Source organism: Oreochromis niloticus, linkage group LG9 (assembly GCF_001858045.2).
Source record: "Oreochromis niloticus isolate F11D_XX linkage group LG9, O_niloticus_UMD_NMBU, whole genome shotgun sequence".
NCBI classification, from domain to species: Eukaryota; Metazoa; Chordata; class Actinopteri; order Cichliformes; family Cichlidae; genus Oreochromis; species Oreochromis niloticus.
In genome coordinates, this window is record NC_031974.2 from 14,046,391 (window position 1) to 14,066,442 (window position 20,052).

Consider the following 20,052-nt stretch of genomic DNA (forward strand, 5'->3'; position numbering starts at 1 on the left):
AAAAGGTTTATTAATTTTCAACGTGTCAGACATCATAACTTTTTCTAAGACGTATTTTATATTTAAAAAGCTTTTTTCATTGTTATTCATCTGTTTACACACAAGTTTCCACTTAAAGGTGCCTATTGGAGAGTTATAGCAGTAATATAACAGTAAATATGTTTGTATGCTTACAGCTACCTTTTAATGTATTATTAATATTTATGAAATGTTTATACTGCTTATGAATTCCAAACAGGAAGTCTTAACGTGCTACCATATAATTAATAGCTACAATTAATCAGGTTACATAAAACAGCTCTGGTGTTAAAAATGCTAAAACGCTGCTAAAAGCAAGCCTGTTTATAAGAAAAACAGCCAGCTGTTAGTGGAGAATAGCAAGGAGATTAAAGTCAGCTAATAAAGACCACAAATAAAGACTTTATGGCAGTGTAGACTTTAGTTTTAGTAATCTATGAGAGCTATGGTGCTAATTAGGCAGTATGAGCATAGACAATAGCCCATTAGAGCACAAACAGGCAGGACAGGCCCATTGTTTCATTAGCAGAGCGCTCTCTGAAGGTAATTAAACTGATTTGAAATCGACTAAAATAGCTGCAGTGTCGTACTAGCCCAGATTATCAGCGAAAGCCTCTTGACAGACGCCGCTCTTTGTATGTGGTTTTTTTTCTCTGAAATCCAACCAAAGCTTTAAAGTGTTAATATTTCAGGCGCAGGAACACACATTGTTGAAACATGATGAGTTATTACCAGCAATGATCACAGGCGATTTTTTTTAAAGTGAGGAGCACCGCGTCTCTACTTAAATTTGGCCCTAATTGTTTTGTTTCAGTCTATTAATCTTAAAAAGTGACACAGAAGAAAGGATTTCTGCAGTGATGAATGGTGGGACATTCCAATTCCCACTTAATAGCAATTAATTTTCTGATACCCGCACAAGTTTGGCTAGTTTTAATTAGTTTGTTCTGAGGAATCGGGGGGAACTTCACCCCGGATTTCCATGAAAGCGGCGTCTGACTGACTAAATACATTCTCATCAAAGGGAGCGGGGTGAGGCTGTCCGACCTTTCTAAGATTCAGTGTGCATTTAATTTCCTATTTACACTTTAAAATAACTCATTAGCATAAGTCCTCTGCACACAGACCTGAGCCGAACACATTAAGACAATAGCTCATTTAAATCATGTCAGAGGAAAAAGTTGCAGATACCTCCTCGCCATGGTTGATCTATATATAGTACAAGATAGGTGAGTTATGAAAGTGCACTTTTAAGGGTTGAATTCCCACTGGGGCCACTCATGCTTAAATGTGCAGGTATGCACTCAATTTAAGGTGCAAGTGCAGTAGGGATGAATGTGGTAGGCGTCTATTCACTTACGTTGTAAATGTCCAGTTTTGGCGCCTGGTACAGTTGACATATAATTCCCAATAAACTCAGATCCATTGTAAATCACGGAGGTTAAACTCTTAATGTCAATAAGGAGTCTTTGAACTTTTACTTTTATCTGCTGGTTTAGTGTTTTAATTGCTAAGAATGGAAACCGCCTCAGCACCATTGGTAACACCTGCTTCAAAATCCTGGTGGTCAGGCAGAGAGATTTAGATAAAGAACAATTATTAAAAACATTATTAACCACCCTGATTATGTTCTGTCATCTGAGTTCAGTAAGCTGCTCTCACCAGTACCCCAGTGCAGAACAAATAGATCACTTACCTCTAGATTAACTTCTTTTTATCATTTTTAATTTCTTTGTCAATCTGTCTGTTTATTTTATGTATTTTTTCATGTATTTTACTATTTATTGCTATTTATCTCTTGACTTCATTCTTTGTTGATCTGTGCCTTTAAGTGCAACACTGTAGGTCACTAGAGTTTAGTGTGATTGTGTGAGTAGGTTGTGTGGACAAAGCTACCCCTTTTGGGCGGAGTCTGAATAATATTCAGTGGTGTAAAACCTTTCACTTTTTAACTATATTTAATCAGGGTTTTAACTTTGTGAACTGCAAAACCACATAAAATGTCTTTAATTGGATGAATAAAAGCCCAAAAAGAAAAAACTGTCTATATTATTAAATCTATTTAATATTTTTTATAAAGAAAGTTCATGAAAAGTTGATGAAATCCAGACGCAAAACAACAAAAAAAGGAGTTCAGACAAGTTTTGGACGTATGTAATGGGGAATGCAGAAAGGAAACCTACTAATGTGGTTTGCTTTGTGCAATGTGTGTGAGGCAGTGTTTCAGTGTAATCCTAGAATTATTAGATATTTATTTGTTGTTTTATATATGAGACACCTCTGAGTGCACACTTACTGTCGATCGCCTGCAGATACTCCATGTGCAGGGCGCTGGCACTGCTGGCCCCAGCGGCGGATGCCACTGACGGTAGGAGGTCAGACGTGTAAGGGCTGCGGTGGCCCGCCAGCAGAGCCATCTGGTGGTAGTACTCAGCTGTGGTCAGACCTGTGTGAGGGGCTGGAGGAGAAGAAAACAAAGTAACCAAAACATAAACTGATCTGCACCCACGGAAGAAACACTTAAAAGAAAAAAAAAGGCTGGGTAGAAGCGGAAGAGGAAAAGAGAGAGATGCAAAAGGAAGGGGGAAAATTATTAGCGAGTTAGAAAAACATGACAGGCTGAGCACCTGCACTGCATTATAAAGTCTGCATTCATTTACATTAGATGATAATCAGCTCAGCAGAACAGTAATGAGCACATTAGCAACACCATCAAGTTTAGCAAAACAGCTGCACAGGGAGCATCACCTGAAGTGAGGAGCCTCACTGGGGATTACCGGATGCTTGCTCAGAGATTACAGTGAGTGTGCATTAGTGTTTGATTGATGCATTCGTGTTGTGAACACCAGAACCAATCGCCTTACAATACAATGTAGTTTTTAAACAGCCTTCGCTCTTCGTGCCGATCACTCGGAGAAAGGGCATGAGCGTGTACATGAATATATATATTTACTGTATGTGTGTGTGGTAAGAGTACGTGGGCTGGTGCATCCTTTGCCAAACACGGCGCTTGTGTGTTGTGCGCATGGGGGCTGCAGATGCAGATATGCAACCTGCTCCTCGACTCTGCACATTTAAACTCTGCAGGAAACAAAAGGCCTAAATCTGCCCAGATAGATCTGCATGCATGTGGATACAGCCTCCACTTCACTTTCTCTCTCTTTCTTTACAATGTCTCTTTTTTCCAAGTCATTCCCTTAGTTATAGAGTACTGTAAGTCCTTGAACCATAGCCTAAAAATAAACATCTGGCGGTGGGCTTCCGTATGCAAATATTCTAAGAAAGAGAGAGGAAAAGACTAACACTGTGGTTTTGGATGCAAATATGGAATCGGTTCAGACCACTGAGTGCTGCAGATCTTTTTTTTCTCCCCCAATTGAAGAAATAAAGAGAAAATAAATAAAGAAACAGTGTATGAGGAGATTTCCTCTTAAGGCTGGCCTGTATGCCTGCAGAACGCATCCATGATTGGTTAAATGAATGGCAGAAAAAAATTCTAAATTAATTCGATCTGGCTTTTATGTCTTCAGTGGAAGGGGGGAGTTTCTTAATTGTCTCCAGTGTTCCGCCTTAGCTTTGCTTTTGCATTCAACCATAATATGTCCCATTCAGGAGCCGTGCGCAGAAAAGAGCTTTGCAGAATTTCTAAATCAGAAACGCTGGCATCCGAGTGCGATCCTCGGGGCAAAATGGGGGAGTGGGGGAAGGCTGTCAGTGTGGCACTCAATGTAGGGAAGGCAGAGACATGCCTCAGGACTCCGTGAGCCACCGGGTGCTCCTTCAGCACAACAATAGGAACAGGGGCGAGCCTAACTCTGAACTCAGTCTCATATAGAAAAGAGAGAAATATTGAAGGCGGGAGGGGGGCACAAAAAAAAGAGATGTGAAAGCAAATGTGTGGCAGCAAGAGGGTGGCACTAAATCCCACCCACTTTAAATCTCCATTAGATTCTGTTAATTAATTCATCATTATTCAAATGTACTTTTTGCTGGGGAAAAAAAAATCTTTGCATATTGAAGGAGGCTCCCTGTAAGCGCGGTGATATACTAACAACACAAAAGCTGATGGGTTAATTAATCACCGGATTGATTAAAGGAGTAATTAGGTGCCTCATTCACAATTCACAGCATTATGGAGTGAAAAGGGGATCATGTGGTAGGTTGGAGAAACTATTTTGATTTAAAGCAATCCGAGACCGGCGCACATTATGTTGCGGTAATGGAAAATTGGAGGGTAGAGAGTCGGAGCTTCGGTATATCGCTCTAGTGCACGAAAAGGAGCAAAGGGGGGGTGTTGAGTGAGGTTTGCAGGCTGAGACTCTTGGTCGTCACTTAGTCACAGCTTTTAACAGACCTGGATGAGAAGAGGTCGAATGCACGGGTGCAGAGGAAATGTCCCAGCTATTTGCCATTTCAGAAATACACTTCAGTGCAAGGTTGGGGGCTAAAGTGGGTCTCTGCTGCTGCTGAAGTACCAAAAGGCTGATGGCTGAGGAGGTGAGGGCCATAAATGATTATTGGGACATTTGGAGATCTATGAGGCCAATGTAGATATTTGGCAAATAAGCTTTTACATAAAAATAAAAGTTTTTTTTTTTTACTTAAAATATGACCAAAATCATGATGAAAATAACTCAATATGTTTATTATTAATTTAAAGTTTTTTCTTTTTTCTCTAAGTTGCTAAGACTTATTTTATATATTTATAAAATAAGGTATCAAATAAATGAACTGCTACACTTCAGATCAATTGATTTCCCAATTAAAATCCATATTAAGATGTAAGATTGCTCTCAGTAGGATGCGATACGAATCACCCCGCTTAACACCGCCAAACTGGGAACTTGAGCCCGACCCTCCCTCCGTGTGCGCGGTGTAACTGTACGTGACCCTGCCGCTCACTGATGCATCCTCCAGAGGTCTCCGACATGACTCACAGATCAAAAGGATTAGCCTCCCTCCAATCTGAGCCCCCACCCACATGGATGGCGCTACACTCATAATACTCCCATCCACCCGCTCCCCTCACTCAGATAGCATCTCGCCAAACCCTGGGTCTTAATAGAGATGGATCTGGTTGCCTCTCACCTGACCTCTTTTGATCTCGAACAGGAATTAAACGGATACACACAACCGAGATTCCCCCTAATAGCAATCGAACCTCCGTAATCAATTCCAGCCGTTATTTTTAAGGGTCTTCTGAGGCCTTATCACTCTCTGCTGGGGCTGTGTGCAGCTGAGTGTGTGAGTGTGCGTGCGTCATGCGTTATGTGTATGCGTGTATCAGTGTATGTTTCATTTTACTCACCATCTGCAGGGCTGAGGCCCCGGGTGGCTGACAGAACGGAGATGGAGGGGCTGCTGTGGAGAGAGCGGATGTAGTCCATGTATGGGTTGATGTACGGGTGTGGAGGGTGGAAGGGCGACTCAGCCCCCATGGACGGGTTCCGCTGGGGCGAGATCCGGATGAGGGAGATGTCGGAGAAAGCTGGACTGCCTGCCAGAGCAGGAGGCCTGCAGAGAAGGAAATATTAAGATAACATGACACATGTGATACAAACTCAATCACAGGTTTTCACTAAAGGCGTCACATAAAGGGGGGTGGTATCGTGCTTTTCTTTATTTTCTGGCATTTGAACTCTGTTAGAGGGGTTCCAGTGATACAATGAGGGATGAAGTAGTCGCTTAGTATGATGTAATAATGAGGAAATATCCTTAAACTGTTGATCTTAGCCACAAATCTCTGGCCATCTGCACAGAAACCTGCACCCACCAACCTGCTTTAAAAAACATCTGTTTATGAGGGGCAGCCAATCAGATTAAAAGATGACTTAAAATGAGAAGAACAGGGTTGAGATGAATATGGATTATTTGAAATTGTGAATCATGCAAAGCTACTCAAGAACAAAAGTATGGAGCTAGAAATTTCAACATAATATTTTTTTTTTTTTACAGGAAAAATTTTTGAATAATAAAAAAATATATGAGTAGAAAGGAATATTAAAAACACACTGTGGAACAAATGTTTATCATTTTTTTAAATATATATTTAAATATATTTGAAAAGTCACAAATAAACTTGATATTACAAGATCAAAACTGAATGAAAAAATAAAAATAAACTAAAGGAGGCTTTCTGTTGAGAATTTCATTGAATTTAATTTATTTATTTTTAAAAATTACCTGTTTATTTTTATTATTTCTTATATTTTTTGGCTATCGTGGTACTTATTATTTATTTTACTCTTTTTGTGCACAACGCTTTGTGACCGTTTGTCTGTAAAAAGCATTTAATAATTAAACTTACTTACTTTTTTTTGGTATTTTTAACCTAATCTGAAATAGCCAGCTGTTGATGTGATGGATATATGGAGCTGATATTAACAGCATCTAGACTTTACAGTCAAAATGGGGAAAAAAAAACAAAAGAAAAGTAAAAAGCCTTCTTTTTATGTATCTATAAATAAAAGTAATATTTTTAAAAAAATACATTTATTTAAAAATTAAATTTAAAAATTAATTAAAACATTAAAAAAAATTTAAATGATGATTTCTTTAAAGTGGCCCTAATATCCCTTCATTCTTTGACTTTAAATGAACTTAGTTCAATATTGCTGTCACAGACTCCCTGTATCTGACACCATTTAGAGACCAGTTAGACCATTTAAATCAACATGTGTACAAGAATAAGATCTTTTGATTCCACTATGTTGTCATTTTTGAGTAAATTAAACATAAATAAGTCAGTTTCTCCACAGTTGAACCAGGGACGTCAGGCTTGTTTCAGCCTGAACATCCAGATGTTAATTCGATTGGCAGACTGGCAGTGGCGAGACCAAACAAATAGACTGTGACACTATCTCTCTCCCTCCATCTGCAAAGCAGAGAGGAGAGTGCTGCATTCCAACTGCTCCCTACGCAGACATTTCCTCAGATCAAAGGCAGCTTTCACCACTGCGTCTTAATCAGAGGGAAACGTTAGACCGAGCTCACCGCTGGCCAGGGCCAGACAAGCAACGCTGCGCCGCAATGCTACATTGCTCAGATGGCTTCGAACTTGGCTTGGAGATGAAACCGTGTACAGAATTGCACATGACGGATACAATTTTGTACAAAATCCACTGGCAAGTCTCATACGAAATCTCATTCTTTAAATAGAAAATGTGAGCGCTATCGGGCTTCACTTTATCAGAAACCTTTACGATCAACTGCCTCTTTTTTCTGCGAGATGTGAAATAAAGTTGAGAACAATCAGGAAAACTTCTTAGCAGCCGAGTTTGAGGTGAACTAATTTGTGCCCACTTCTTATAATTGGCTAGGAGCGCCTGGAAACTTCATAATGATGGCCTTCACCACAAAGGCCTTCCCCTGAGGATGTGGAGAAAGCCACATATCAGGCAGACATTAACGGGCTAAAAGATTAGACTGAATTAGCCCCTCTGCTTCTCTGGGGCTCCCCGATGGACTGGTCTACTGTGACAAAAGACCCCAGGAGAAGGAAAGGATGAGCGAAAAGAGGGAGAGGAAAAAGCCTGGCCCAACGTTTGTTTCGCAGTGACCTTGAGCAAGGCCAGAGGGAGTGGAACAGCCCAATTACGACCTCTGCCCCATCCCCTGATCCCCTCCTGGCCCCTTCGTCCCTCCACTTCACAGCCCCCCTAATGAAAGAGCTCAGGCCAGGGTCAATAATGAGCACTGAGGAGTGGAAACAACACACACACCCACTCAGGAGCAGACCCAGAAACACACACAGACACACGTGAACTTCTTCATCTTCAGAAGCCTTTCTGTAATTAGACCAAAAAGGGGCTATGGGGCAATTTTAAAGGCTTGCACTGCGGTCGACAGGGTGACAACATGTCTCGCGACGCTGAAGCAGGTGGACGAGAAAAAAGACGCCGGCGCTCTCCAGAGGAAGAAAAGAAATCCTGAGCAAAACCTTTTCTGTTTGAAGTGCGCAAAGGTGGCGACTTTCAGGCTCATACCTGACATTGCAACACAAACGGTCGTGGAATTTTTCTCCACCTCCATATGATCGGTGTCTTTTAGCACGTCAGCCATCAGAAATCTCCCGATGAATTATTCATTTCCTCCTCGCCGAGAAGGCTATCGTGAGAGCAAACGGGCACTTCAAAACAGGTGTGTCTGTGAACGAAAGAGCGTGCTCACGATAAGCAGGTCATGTGCCCCCACGCCACCATTATATGCCTCATTTGCAGAGATCGCAACATAGCTGCAGGGTGATGTTCGCTTTCTTGTCACACGGCAGACCTTGAAGCTCGTACACGTACGCACCCGGGGGAAATATGTAGCACGGGGGAAACCGAAAAAACCTGCTCTGTCAGTCATTAAAGAAGAGAAACAGACATGCAAACACACATTTTTAACGATTACCTGCAAAAAAAAAGCATTCGTTTAGCAGCAAAGTAAGCGCAACTAATATCTCTGGAAGCTTTTTACACATTTTCTGTGTTGAAATAAAAACCCAGGAGGAAGAGCAGAGGAATTTCATGGCTTGTTTGAGGGAAGCCAGACATCCACTCTGGCTGCCATGACACTGATTAACCCTGTCATGTGTTGGCTGCGTCCCCGTACACCGGCCCAAGCTAAATGCCTCTACCTTTACTTAGTTTTTTCCAGTTAATTAAAAATAAGATCAGAGCAATTGCCTGCAGGGCCGGAATACCGGTGGGAAAATCGTGACAAATGGAAGACTTCAGGAAAGGATGAGGTAGCGATGACTGTGAACAGTAGTCTCAGGGAGGAGAAGGAGGGAGTATGTGAAGATATGACCTATGAATTTGGGAGGGAAGGGTGGACAGGGAAGAGTTAGGGCAGAGGGGGGGTTGGACAAGGAGGGAAGGGGAAAAAAAGACGTCTCAAGGGGTCCGTGGCCAGGTGTGAGGGGATTTAAGGAGGACAGCGGAGAGATTGATAGTTCGGAGGAGGTTCGGCGCGTCTTTAAAAGAAAATGCAAGCGAGTGGCCGATCCTCCGTGCTCAGCTGCTCTCTGTAGGGCCGTGATCATCTCAGCATCTGCCAGCATGCATTAATCAACATGACAAAAGGAAGCGGTCTGACAATGTGCAGCGTGTGTTTGCAGGAATGTTCGCCCTGTGTGTGCGCTGATGTGAGAGTAGGTGTGTATGTGGAGAAGTACCATCTCAGATACACCTGATTTGAGATTTACATCAAAGCTGTCCTGCAGGGTTTTACATACTTCTTTTTAGAAGAGAAAAACTTCACTCTCCTACGTCCTTCACATGTTTATAAATTCCTATTAACCCTTAAAGAAGACGTCCTGCAAAACGGGCAAAGGAAAGCCTGAGCTCCTGACATATGGAAGCTATTTCCTTTCACGTGGCCTTTCTTAAACCAGCTAGCTCCTCTTTAAGGCATCCCATGTTTACACGGGGCGGTCTGTGGATTTTAAACTGTCGTCTTATTTCACCCAATGAATATACACTTGCCAAGTGTAAATATGCCCCCAAAAGATTTTGAGTTTTTGTGGAGTGGGAGTGTAGAGACCTTGAATCTTTGTTTGGAACAAGATTATATCAACACTAATAAATTTTTTTTTTTTGGAGTGGGGAGAAAGCTACAGAAACATGCACTTGCGGTGAAGGCTGATGACTTCACTTAGGCACACAAGGTATCATTGTGGTGCAGCAGCCTGACCTGGTGGTATTGACATAGCGGTGTGCTAAAATAGGAACCAGGCTTTGCAAAATACTTTTAGCTCAAGCATGAAATCGTTGCGCATGAAAGAAAAAAACATGAACATTTCTTCATGTGTTCTTTGGTGACCGGCACAGGAAATTGGCGAGTCCAAATCCAATAACCCAACAACTGTATTCGTGGACCTTCAAATTTTCATCTGTGAGCTGCCAGTCTGCTCCCACAGAGAGTCGCGAAAGAAAAAAAAGGCACTGAAGCCAACAGTCGTGACCCTGCCGAATTGAGAGGAAGTCTTACTAAAACCAGTCTGTACACTGCAACGGTTCATGAGAGCTGGAAAATGTAGCTTTTCCATGACACAGGCCAACAATTATATTGATTCGATGTCACATTTACAGAGGAACTAATGAATATGAAATAGCATAGATGCATCCTGAGTAAAATGATCTCATGTTCACAGTTAACTACTGCCTGTAGCTGCAGCTATGAATAATATTATACTGTAGCTAGCTGTAGCTCAGGAGGTAGTGCAGGTCACCCACTAATTGGTAGGTTTGTGGTGCTGATCCAATCTGCATGCCAAAGTGTCCTTGGGCACGATACTGAATCCCAAGATGCTTCGAAGTGTGAAAGTGTATAGATAGAAAGCAATTAGCCATAGAAAAAGTGCTTGCATGTGCGGGGCAAAGTATCAAAGTGCTACATAAGAACCAGTCCATTTAGCATTTAGCTATTATTACATATACATTACATATTATTACATAGTCAGGTGTCATCAACTTGATAATAAGGTTTTTTCTCTCTCTCTTTACACTCGTAAATGGAAATTATAAGCAGCCAAGTGCGTGGAAGAAGCTCAAGCTAAAGCTAGTGATGGCTAATGCTCTAGACTTGTAGACAATCAGCATTAGGGGCGACAAAGAACTGCAGTTCCCTATAAGACCACTTGATGGGCTGGCTCCGAAAGTCAGTACATTCCCACACACTCCCCTGCTAAAATGTCCACTTCTAGACATGTTCTAAACATTTGAGCGCTGTAGCTAACTCTAGCCTTTTTAATGAGTATGCTAACTTTCTTGGGGATGCTGTAATTAGCAGCTTCGCCTCACACAGTTAGAAGGTTCCCGGTTCATATCCCAGTCGACGCCTTTCTGTGAGGATTAGAGGTAGATAAAGTGCTGTATAAATGTGAGTATAATAAATTTCTTTTTTTAAAGATAGTATCTGCAGCACTTTAGTATGATAGTATGCACTATGCTAAAAGATAGCAGCTACCTTGGTCTGTGCTATTGTTAGACAATAGCTTAGCACTACACTGGCTCCAAAAACCCATGACTGTGATTACTTTAAGCACCTGATTGATGGTAAGATGGGGAAATATTGCAAAGTGCTTTAATATGTTATAAGGATGGAACTTTATTCACCATATATCAAAACCTGAGCATGTTTCCTATCCGTATGCACCCCTACTGTCAAGGAGTGCTGCTGCAGTCAGTCTGAACAAGGCCTAACCCATCACAAAGGTCTCTGTGATTCTATTATTTTCTCTGTTTGACACAAAAACATTGCAGTACTGTGAACTGACAGTTTTTTGTTCTCTCTTTTTTTCTAACAATATTTAGTAGCAGATGGATGATTTAGTAACAGAACACTGCACAGGACTTCATATTAGTGAAAAATAAAGAAGCAGTTTACACACACACGTGGCCACAAGGGGCTGAGTGAGGTGGGAACTGAGAGTTTTAGAGGGAATTGGGATCTGTCAGGTGTCAGTACCTCTCCTGACCGAGGCTGACAGCATCACATGCCCACCTCCCCCCCTCAAACCTCACCTCAATCTCACCACCTCATAGAAGCCGGCACTCCTACCCCCACCCCTTCACCCCACCCACTCTCAACCCTCTAACCCACCCAGCCACAGCACAGCACTGCCACCGCTCTGAAAGCCTAAACCAGAGAGGAGGAAGAGAGAGGCTCCTGACAGCGGAAACACAAGCACTTTAAAGCTCCAAACCCTTTCACTGAGATCAAAGGGCCATAGGAACTGAGCCAGCTGAGACCCAAGGAGAGAGGAGAGGGAGCTGAGACAAGGGGAGAGAGAGGGAAGGCAGAAAGAGACTGAGAGACACAAACAGAGGAAAGAGAATTCAGGGGTTCCTTCATTAAGGCTTCATTAAGACCTGCAGCTAACACACATTCCAGCGCAAACTGGACTCCCTCTTCCACCGCAATCCTTCATGGCCTTTGTGACAAACCATTTTTCTTGGGATGGCGAACAGAATAATAAAAAGAATTTTCTCCACACTGCACCAATAAGAGTCGTGCAGTTTCTTTGTCTTGACTTTATTCTATTGGTGCCTTTTAAAGCAAATATCTGAGAAATAACAGACTTTATATGCAGTAAATTTTACTAACACCCCTTCAAAGAAATGTGTTCTCCACTTTTTTTGCTTTTGAAATGCTCATTATTATCTTAATTGCCCCATATTAAAGAGAAGGACCTCTACAGGTTGTATCCCACCTTTCACTCTATGGTAGCAGTGATAGACTCCTTCAACCCCAATGACCATGAACAGGATAAGCAGTCAAGAAGATTAATGGCTGGATATAACAGTCGTTATATGCAGTGTATGGATGCACCTTGTTAACTGAGTTCCAGACTGGTCACCTAGTCAAATGTTGAAGTTTAGAAACTTCAAAAATCAAATGAGTGATTCATCAAATAAGGATGAAAAACTAATTCTTTGGCCTTTACTGTCAGCACCAACAGTTATGCCGTGCATCTAATCTGAATTTCCTCGTTGCAGTCCAGCAGCAGTGTCTGCTTTAAGCTTTTCTTCTGGGCAGTGCAGGCGGCAGAGCTGGCAGGGTATGGCGAGGTTGCCAGGCATTCGAGGGAAATATGTTCCCTGAACGCTGCGAGGGCTCTGCGTGACCCTCCGACATCAAAGGCCTGGGTGGGTCCGAGGGGTGGGAAGGATTTCTATTCATGGTCACATCAAGCAGGATTCCCTCTCTGCGGGATACCTCTGGGGGCGTGCCAGACATTCCCATACACTGCGTCGTCAGTTCACACATACTCAGTCGCTGTGCAGTTCAATTCCCAGCAGCCTCCTTCAATCCCACCCCCTCCAACTCCTACAAGTGTGCGTTACAGTCACATTCACACGCAAGCAGAAGATACACACTCGTTCTGCCAGAACAGCATATAGCTCATCTCTGTGGGCACGTATCACTCCACACCGCTGGAGCGGTAAGACATGTTTATTAACAGGAGTCAGAGAGTGTGACAGGGTTGAGTCATAACACACGGGTCCAGGTGTCAGCGGCTCTGGTTGAATCTGCCACCTCTGTGAACTCCAGAGGAGTCATGAACCTTAAAAGTTGAGTCACACGTGAAAAATGCTTCTTGTTCGAGATCAAGGCGAAACGCTAAAAAAGAAAGGGATTGGGCTTTATCGAGAAAAAACAAAAATACAAGACAGATTCAAATCTTCTCACCACTCGTGCTGGTTTCAAAATGTGACTGAAAACAGTCGTCGTTTTTGAAAAGTTTATATTTGGCTTTGCCACGCAGCAGGGTTGGTTTTTTTCTGTTTGTTTAGTGTTTGTTTTTTTTTGTTCGCAGGCAGTTTTAAAGCCTTTTTTTTCAACGCACTGCAATTAAACGTAATTTCAGCCATCGCGATAAGAACGTCTACCAAAACGAATCAACTAAGTATACAGCGAGAAAATGAAAACATGAAAGTGAAATTGCACAAAATGAGCCAGGCCTTTTTTCCTGTAATTTCAAGGGGGCTGGAATCAGGGAACAAACGTGAGCTCTGGGGAAAAAAACAAGAAAAAAAAGAGGATTTTCTTGTTTCTTTTTGGTCGTCTCCCATGCTTGATTTTGCTCTTTTACAAGTAGAACACCTTCATCTCTGTGCGCAACCAATTATGTACTTGATTGCTGTTTTTTTCCCCTACTTTTCTCTTTTTTTCAAAGCGAGAGAGTGAGTACAGGTGGAATTAGCTCTCAGTCAGTGTTTTGAGTTCCTCTGGCATGCCTCGGGCAAGAGAGAAGACAGAAGGGGGACTCCTGGGTGTTAAAGTGTTAAACTTCTGAAAACATGGAGGAAACACATCTACCTTTCTTTTTCCTCTCAAGCCGTGTCTCGATGGCCCCGATGCCTTTACACAGAAACTCAGCTGATGCCTGCAGCTAAACAGGGTTCAGGGTTCCACACCCCATCGCCCTCGCTACCCGACGAGTCAGGTAATGAGCATGCGTGCCTGCGTGTATGGCCCACAGGTGAGGGGCGGTGTTGGAGAATGAGTGTGGCCCAGGGGCTGCGAGGAGCCTCGTGGATCCGTGAGACAGCTCCGCATGATCCCCCCGCAATTCGACACGTCACACTGGGCTGCCGAAATGAGCAGCCGCACGGATGGGCCTGAGCAAATCACAAACAATACACAGCGCTACAAGACAGCAGAGACACACTGCTGGAGATGGTTAATCCTTCAGACAGAGATCTGAGGTAGAACAACAGAAAAAAAAAGGTGGGGGTCAGGAGGATGAGGAAGGGAGGGAAAGCCGAGACACAGAGGAAGAAGAGGAAGAAGCAGAGCGGGAGCATCAGGTACGAGACAGAAATATGTGTTTCCTCCTCGGCACCAAAAATCTCCTTTTCAGAGTGAAATCCATCACGTTTTCCTAATACATACTTCATGCAGAGGAAGGGAGAGAAAAGAAAAGCCGGACAGAAGAAAGGCAAGCGCTGGTGGGAAAGTGAACAGACACAGCCTACTTTATTCTGCCCATTTCATCCATCTTGTTGGGCTAATAAAATGTCAAGTGGAGTTCCTTGATATTTAATCATGAAGGGGCCGAATGCATGGCGGTGCCAAGCGCGGGCTCGATGAAGCTTTGGGAAGCTTAAACACAGACCTGAGGAAATTTTGGATAAACCCAAAGAGAGGGAGGACGTTTCACAAACCTCACTACCCAAATGAAGCAAAACTGTTAAGAAATGGGAGATCCTAATAAGGGAAACACTTTTTTTTACTTCCTTTGGCTCCAGGAACAAGTTTCCCAGCTTTACTCAATCCCCTTAAATAAACGTTCATTCCTAATTTAGTCAAATCGGTCAGAGAAATGATGAAAATGTGACAAAAAAAGAAGAAAAAAAAACCTTGCTCTGTCTTATAAGCACCCTGCAGCTGTGTGCATGACTCTGCATATTTGCGAGCAGCTCCCGCCGGACACTCGCCATGAAAATATAAATAAATAAATGAAAGAACTTCACAAGCTGACGCCCTCTCAAAGAAAAGAGAGGCACCATGGGAGACAGAAATAGCAACGGGCTTCTCTTTTGACCCGCGTTGCAAACTGCACTATTAGAGGAAACCATCCTATCGGGCTATCAGATGTAATGGACGCCACATCTGATAAGGGAGATAAGGAAGGGCTGAGAGAAAAGAAATCGCTTTATGTGATATGAATTAATTTTCACTGGTGAGGAGAGTGTAAAAGAAGCGATTTAAGAAGAAAAAAATGCGATTCAGAAGATAAACAAATAGAGAAAGGGAGGAGAGGAGGTCCAGAAGCTGTAATGAACTCATTTCCTCCCAGCATTAAAACTTTCATTGGTCTTTAGCACAATGACTAAAAGCATTCTTGTAACCGACATGTGGGAACGTTTTGCATTGTTGCGTTCGGGTTCCCTTCAATCATTTACCCAAGGCTCGACCAGGAGAGTCGGAGGCGAAGGAGAGAGGGAAGAAAGAAGGAAGGGAGGGACTGAGAGAGGATGGAAAATGAGGAGAGTTGGAGAGGATTTATGACCCTGTTCCCTTGGTCTCGTTACTTGCTATAACTGGCCCCCAGAGTGGGATCGCAGGGTCTGGAGCTCAGAGCCCAGAGATCAGAGTAATGGAAATTCCACATTTCTACACTGCTACAGCGTGACGGCTTTAGGGCACAGGTTGATTCGAAAAAAGAAGAAGAAAAAAAAAGCTGAAAACTGACTCTCAATTTTTTAAAATCTGGAAGCAGAATTGATTTTTCTGCATTAGGTAAGAAGCAGCCTTTCTGAAACTCGGCGATTCCTCAAACGGCAGCAAAGGTGCACTTAAGTGATGGCTTCTTCTGCCGGGAGGCTCTTTTAAACGCGACTTATATGTGCAGAGCAGACACCAGCCTGAGGTCGGGGAGGTGATGTGAGGCGGCACGCCGTCTGTGCTGGGGTTGTATCTCGGGCCCCACCAATGAGAGGAGGGTCTCGTAAAAGTGACAGTCGGCCACACCCACCAAATAAGCCACTGCGTTTACTTCTCTACTCTGCATGCACTATAGCAGATTCGAGATTACTCGATTAATCAATCAGCTGACTTACACAAAATTAATCAGCATGCATTTGCTTTATGTAATTTCTTAATTATGCCTCTTATTTTTCAAGATAAAATACCATAAAGTGGAATTTTTGTTACAGTTGCATTTTGAGAATTTGGTGTTTCATCATATCTAATGAATGCATTCCACAATAGTGACAGAGACTACTGAAATACAGTTAGCGCTGTTATTTGTATATAAATGCTTTAATAGACGCCTTATTTTGCAGACGATAAATTATCAGACGTCTGAACAATGTAGTGCGGACAATGAAAACGGTGAGCGGCAAACACAACAAAGAGCAGGAGTTTAGTCTCAATGTCATATTAAGGAGGACAATAAAAGTTGACGGATGGCGATCAAAATAACAACAAAAATGGCAGCGGAATAAATGCTAAAATTATTTCCAAGCACGTGTCTATCTGCGTGTGCGAGCACGGCTGCACGAGCGCACACACACACACACGCCCAAACACACACACAGCTGTTGGCACCTGCCTGTTATCTCTTCCCCTCAGACCTGGTTTTTCATTGTGCTCCTTGGGAGAGCTACAAATTGAGATCTCAAACATGAAGAGGGGGCAAATGACTTGTGTACGGGAAATCAAATCCACTAATGTGTTACATGTGCAAATTCGCAGGCCCCTCGTATTAGAGATTAATGTATTCCTGCTTTATCAGAATGTACCTTTTTCAGAGCTTTTTTCAATGGAGCCTCAAATTAAATTCAACCAAACACAGAAGAGAATATAATTAATAGGAAATATTTGTCGAAAGGATAACCAGACAGGAACTGATTTGCATTAATAAAATGCTCGTGAAAGGGATCAGACTGGAAATGCTGTAAATTCTTTGACAATTCCCGTTTGCCTGAAAGACGTATTAAACCAGTAATAAACTATTTAAAGAGGATTAAAAACATTTAAAAGAAATGCATGTGATATTTAATAACCAGGGAGACATACAAATACACACACAGCAGCAGCAGCAGCCCTGGCAGCAGTGGCCCCAGCATAAGTAATCCTAGCCTGGTAAGTAGAGTTTTGGAACATGTCTTAACAGATCTCCACAAGTAATGACTCAACCCTAAAACCTTTACAGGCCTTGTCAAATATCTGCTGTGCCAAACTCGTTTTTTTCCCCCCTCTTTTTTTTTTTTCTCTCAACCTGCTGGATCCATCATTCTCAAACTACACAGGTGCCTTCAAAATATCACGGTCCTGTGCACAGGGTGAAGAAGGGGGTGGGAGGGAGGCTACGCTGCCCATTTAGGGTTCTGAAACTAGTGTATTACAAAAAAAATAGATATACTGTAACTTCAATCTGCCCACATTTCTGCTTAGGCATTTATCTCCTTTCTCTCTAAATCCTGAAATTGCCTCAGAAAAAAAAAGAAAAAAAAGAGGGGGGTATTTTCCCCCTTTCTCGCACATTTTCACAGAGTGGCGCGCAACTTTCTTTCTTCCCCTGCTCTTTTTTTTCTCCCCCTCCTGTGAAAATTGAAGAGGCTTTATGTCAAATACGGCTAAAGCCAGCCTCTCCATATCAAACAACGCGGCGCGAAAATTACTGTGGCGATGATAAGGCTGCCAGATAAAGTGGGAGAAAGAGAGCAAGGGGTGGAGTGGTGGGGGGGGACTGAAAGGAAGTGACTCTACTCAATTATACTGCAAAATTGGTATGACTGAATATTTTTCATTCAGGTGACTGATAGTATCAGTGAAACTGCAATGCAGATAAATAAAGGAGCCTTCTGTCAAGAATAAACACCATTAATCATGAAGCCAGCTACTGCGTGACCGCCTGTCCCCCGACTTACTCCAGAGAGAAAGTATTAAAGAAGGGGTGGGGGGTTTGTGTGCATGTGTGGGGGGTGGGGGGGACTAAGGAAGGGGGCGGGGCGGGGGGGACCGGTGACTCCACCAGAAAGGGGTGACCTATGAAGTCACACAGAATGGGTTTTTTGGACAGTTAAGAGAGGAAGATGAAAAAGCAGCCTTCATCTTTCAGCCACTGCTTCCTGGTGACAGAAGCACATCTGGATGGAGATTATCAGATGTGATGGTGGAGCCGGTCATTTACACCGGATGCAATTTATGGCTACCCTTCCCATTCTATGTTGGTTGAAAACAGATTCAAAAGTGAATAATCATAAAAAAATCTTTTAATATATTATTTTTCTGTAGAAAGTCTGGACTATATTTTTAGAAAGTGGCTGAAAATAACATTTTAATGATTAAACGAGGCCTCAAATCGCGCCGTAAGCAGCCACTGAAGAAACGCTCCGTTTCCACCAGCTTCTAGAAAAGCTACACCAGGTCCTTTTTTGTCTTTTCATTGTTTATTGTGTTATTGTTATGCTGCTTGTGTGCACATGTGTGTGTGTGTGTGTGTGTGTGTGTGTGTGTGTGTGTGTGTGTGCAACGTATTGCGATGCTCGCTCTCATCCCGTCTGGAAGGAGGTGTTGAGATAAGGCCGTGGTCTTTATGCAAAGCAACACTCGGCTCCTCTGTGAGCAGATTGGGCGCTCTGACAACAGTTTATGTAAATAACAAAAGGAACTCGGCGCACATCTTAAAGAAAACAACAAAAACCCATGCACGCGCGTTCAGTGAGGACAGCGGGGAGGAAGAAGTGCGTAAGGGGCGATGCGCCCGAACTCTTGCGTTTTACTTCTGAGCTGATTGGATTTAGAGGGTAACAAGGTGACTCAGTCAAGTTGGTGCCATGTTTAAATGAAACAAAGCTTGAGAAGCAACAGCTCACGCAGCCCTGGAGCCAATTAATTCCTCCCTGCTTCATCGTTTCTGAGCTGAGGTTTTGTTGTGATCACAGAGATGTGCCACAACTCTCCCCCCACACCCTCCCCGGTCCTCCAGAATACCTTCCAGTCAGCTCAGCCCTGCAGCTGAACAAACACTGGTCCTGAATGAAATAACCACACAGGCCGGGAACACAGAAACCCACCCGCAAAGCCCCCCACCTGTACCCTAACTCCACATATAGAGAAAAATAAACCGCTTTACTTTATTTATGAGACACATGAGTCCTTAAGGTCTCTTAATACCTTTAGAATATAGAAAAGTGACAGCATCTGAGCTAATTTTGCATTTTTTTTGTTTGGACATATACAGTGGGGAATATACTGTATATGCATGTTTTACCTAACTTTCTAGGAGAGGAAAGCAATTTAAAGTAATAGTTACCACAAAGAAATCCTTTCATGAAAAAAATCTCTTTAGAGTGCTCGTTTACTTTTACAGCTTTATAGACTCTTTAATTGACTCCGCTGGCTTTACTAATTCTTTTTTAAATCCACATACGGTAAATGAGCGAAAGGTTGTGAGTCAATTGCTTATCCCCTAAGAATGTTTTGTCGTTTTAGTGGCCCCCCATTCACAGCACGAGGGCCCGGGACTCCAGAGTAAATTCTGATGCCGATAATTGACTTGTGACGAATACCTCTGTTTGTTCTGCACGGTCTCCGGGTGACCCAGAGCCGGCGTTGAGCTGCATGAGAGGGCTGTTTTGTTTTTCTGTGTACCGCGGTCAGGCAATAAAGCTGGAATGAAAGGAGCGGTCTCTTCTCTTGGAGCTGGCCTCATCCCCCCCCCCACCCCACCACCAAACTCCCATTAAGCCAAACCAGCACAAAGGGGACCAGAGCTCCCATGGAGAGCCTGCTCTTCACAGATCAATGTGTTTATTTAGGCAGGAAAGACTCTTTCTCTCTTTGCTAAGTCTGGAGTTAAGCTGGTTCCAGACCAGAGACACACGCAGACACACAGAAAACTGGCCAAGTTTAAAGGAGGAAAATACTCCAGCTGATCCCGGATCAGTGCAGGACAGTAAACTTTAGGTTACCTCAGATAAAAAAGAAAGAAACCTGTTAAACGCTTCTTGTTGGTTGTTGGGATTAGCTTCAACTCAGACTGAGATTGTTGAAACTCTTGTTAAGTGCTGTTCTTGCACGTGAATATAA

At 42.9% G+C, this 20,052-nt stretch overlaps 1 protein-coding gene across 1 annotated transcript in view; it reads right to left on the bottom strand.

Moving 5' to 3' along the window:
* gli3 (GLI family zinc finger 3) overlaps window positions 1-20,052 on the bottom strand; it is a 96,843-nt gene that overhangs the window by 21,564 nt on the left and 55,227 nt on the right. The window contains exons 5-6 of the mRNA XM_005449015.4: window positions 5,327-5,532; window positions 2,315-2,476 (exon numbers count right to left, since the gene is read on the bottom strand). Coding sequence (XP_005449072.1) covers window positions 2,315-2,476; window positions 5,327-5,532 — 368 coding nt within the window. The remainder of the gene's footprint in view (window positions 1-2,314; window positions 2,477-5,326; window positions 5,533-20,052) is intronic.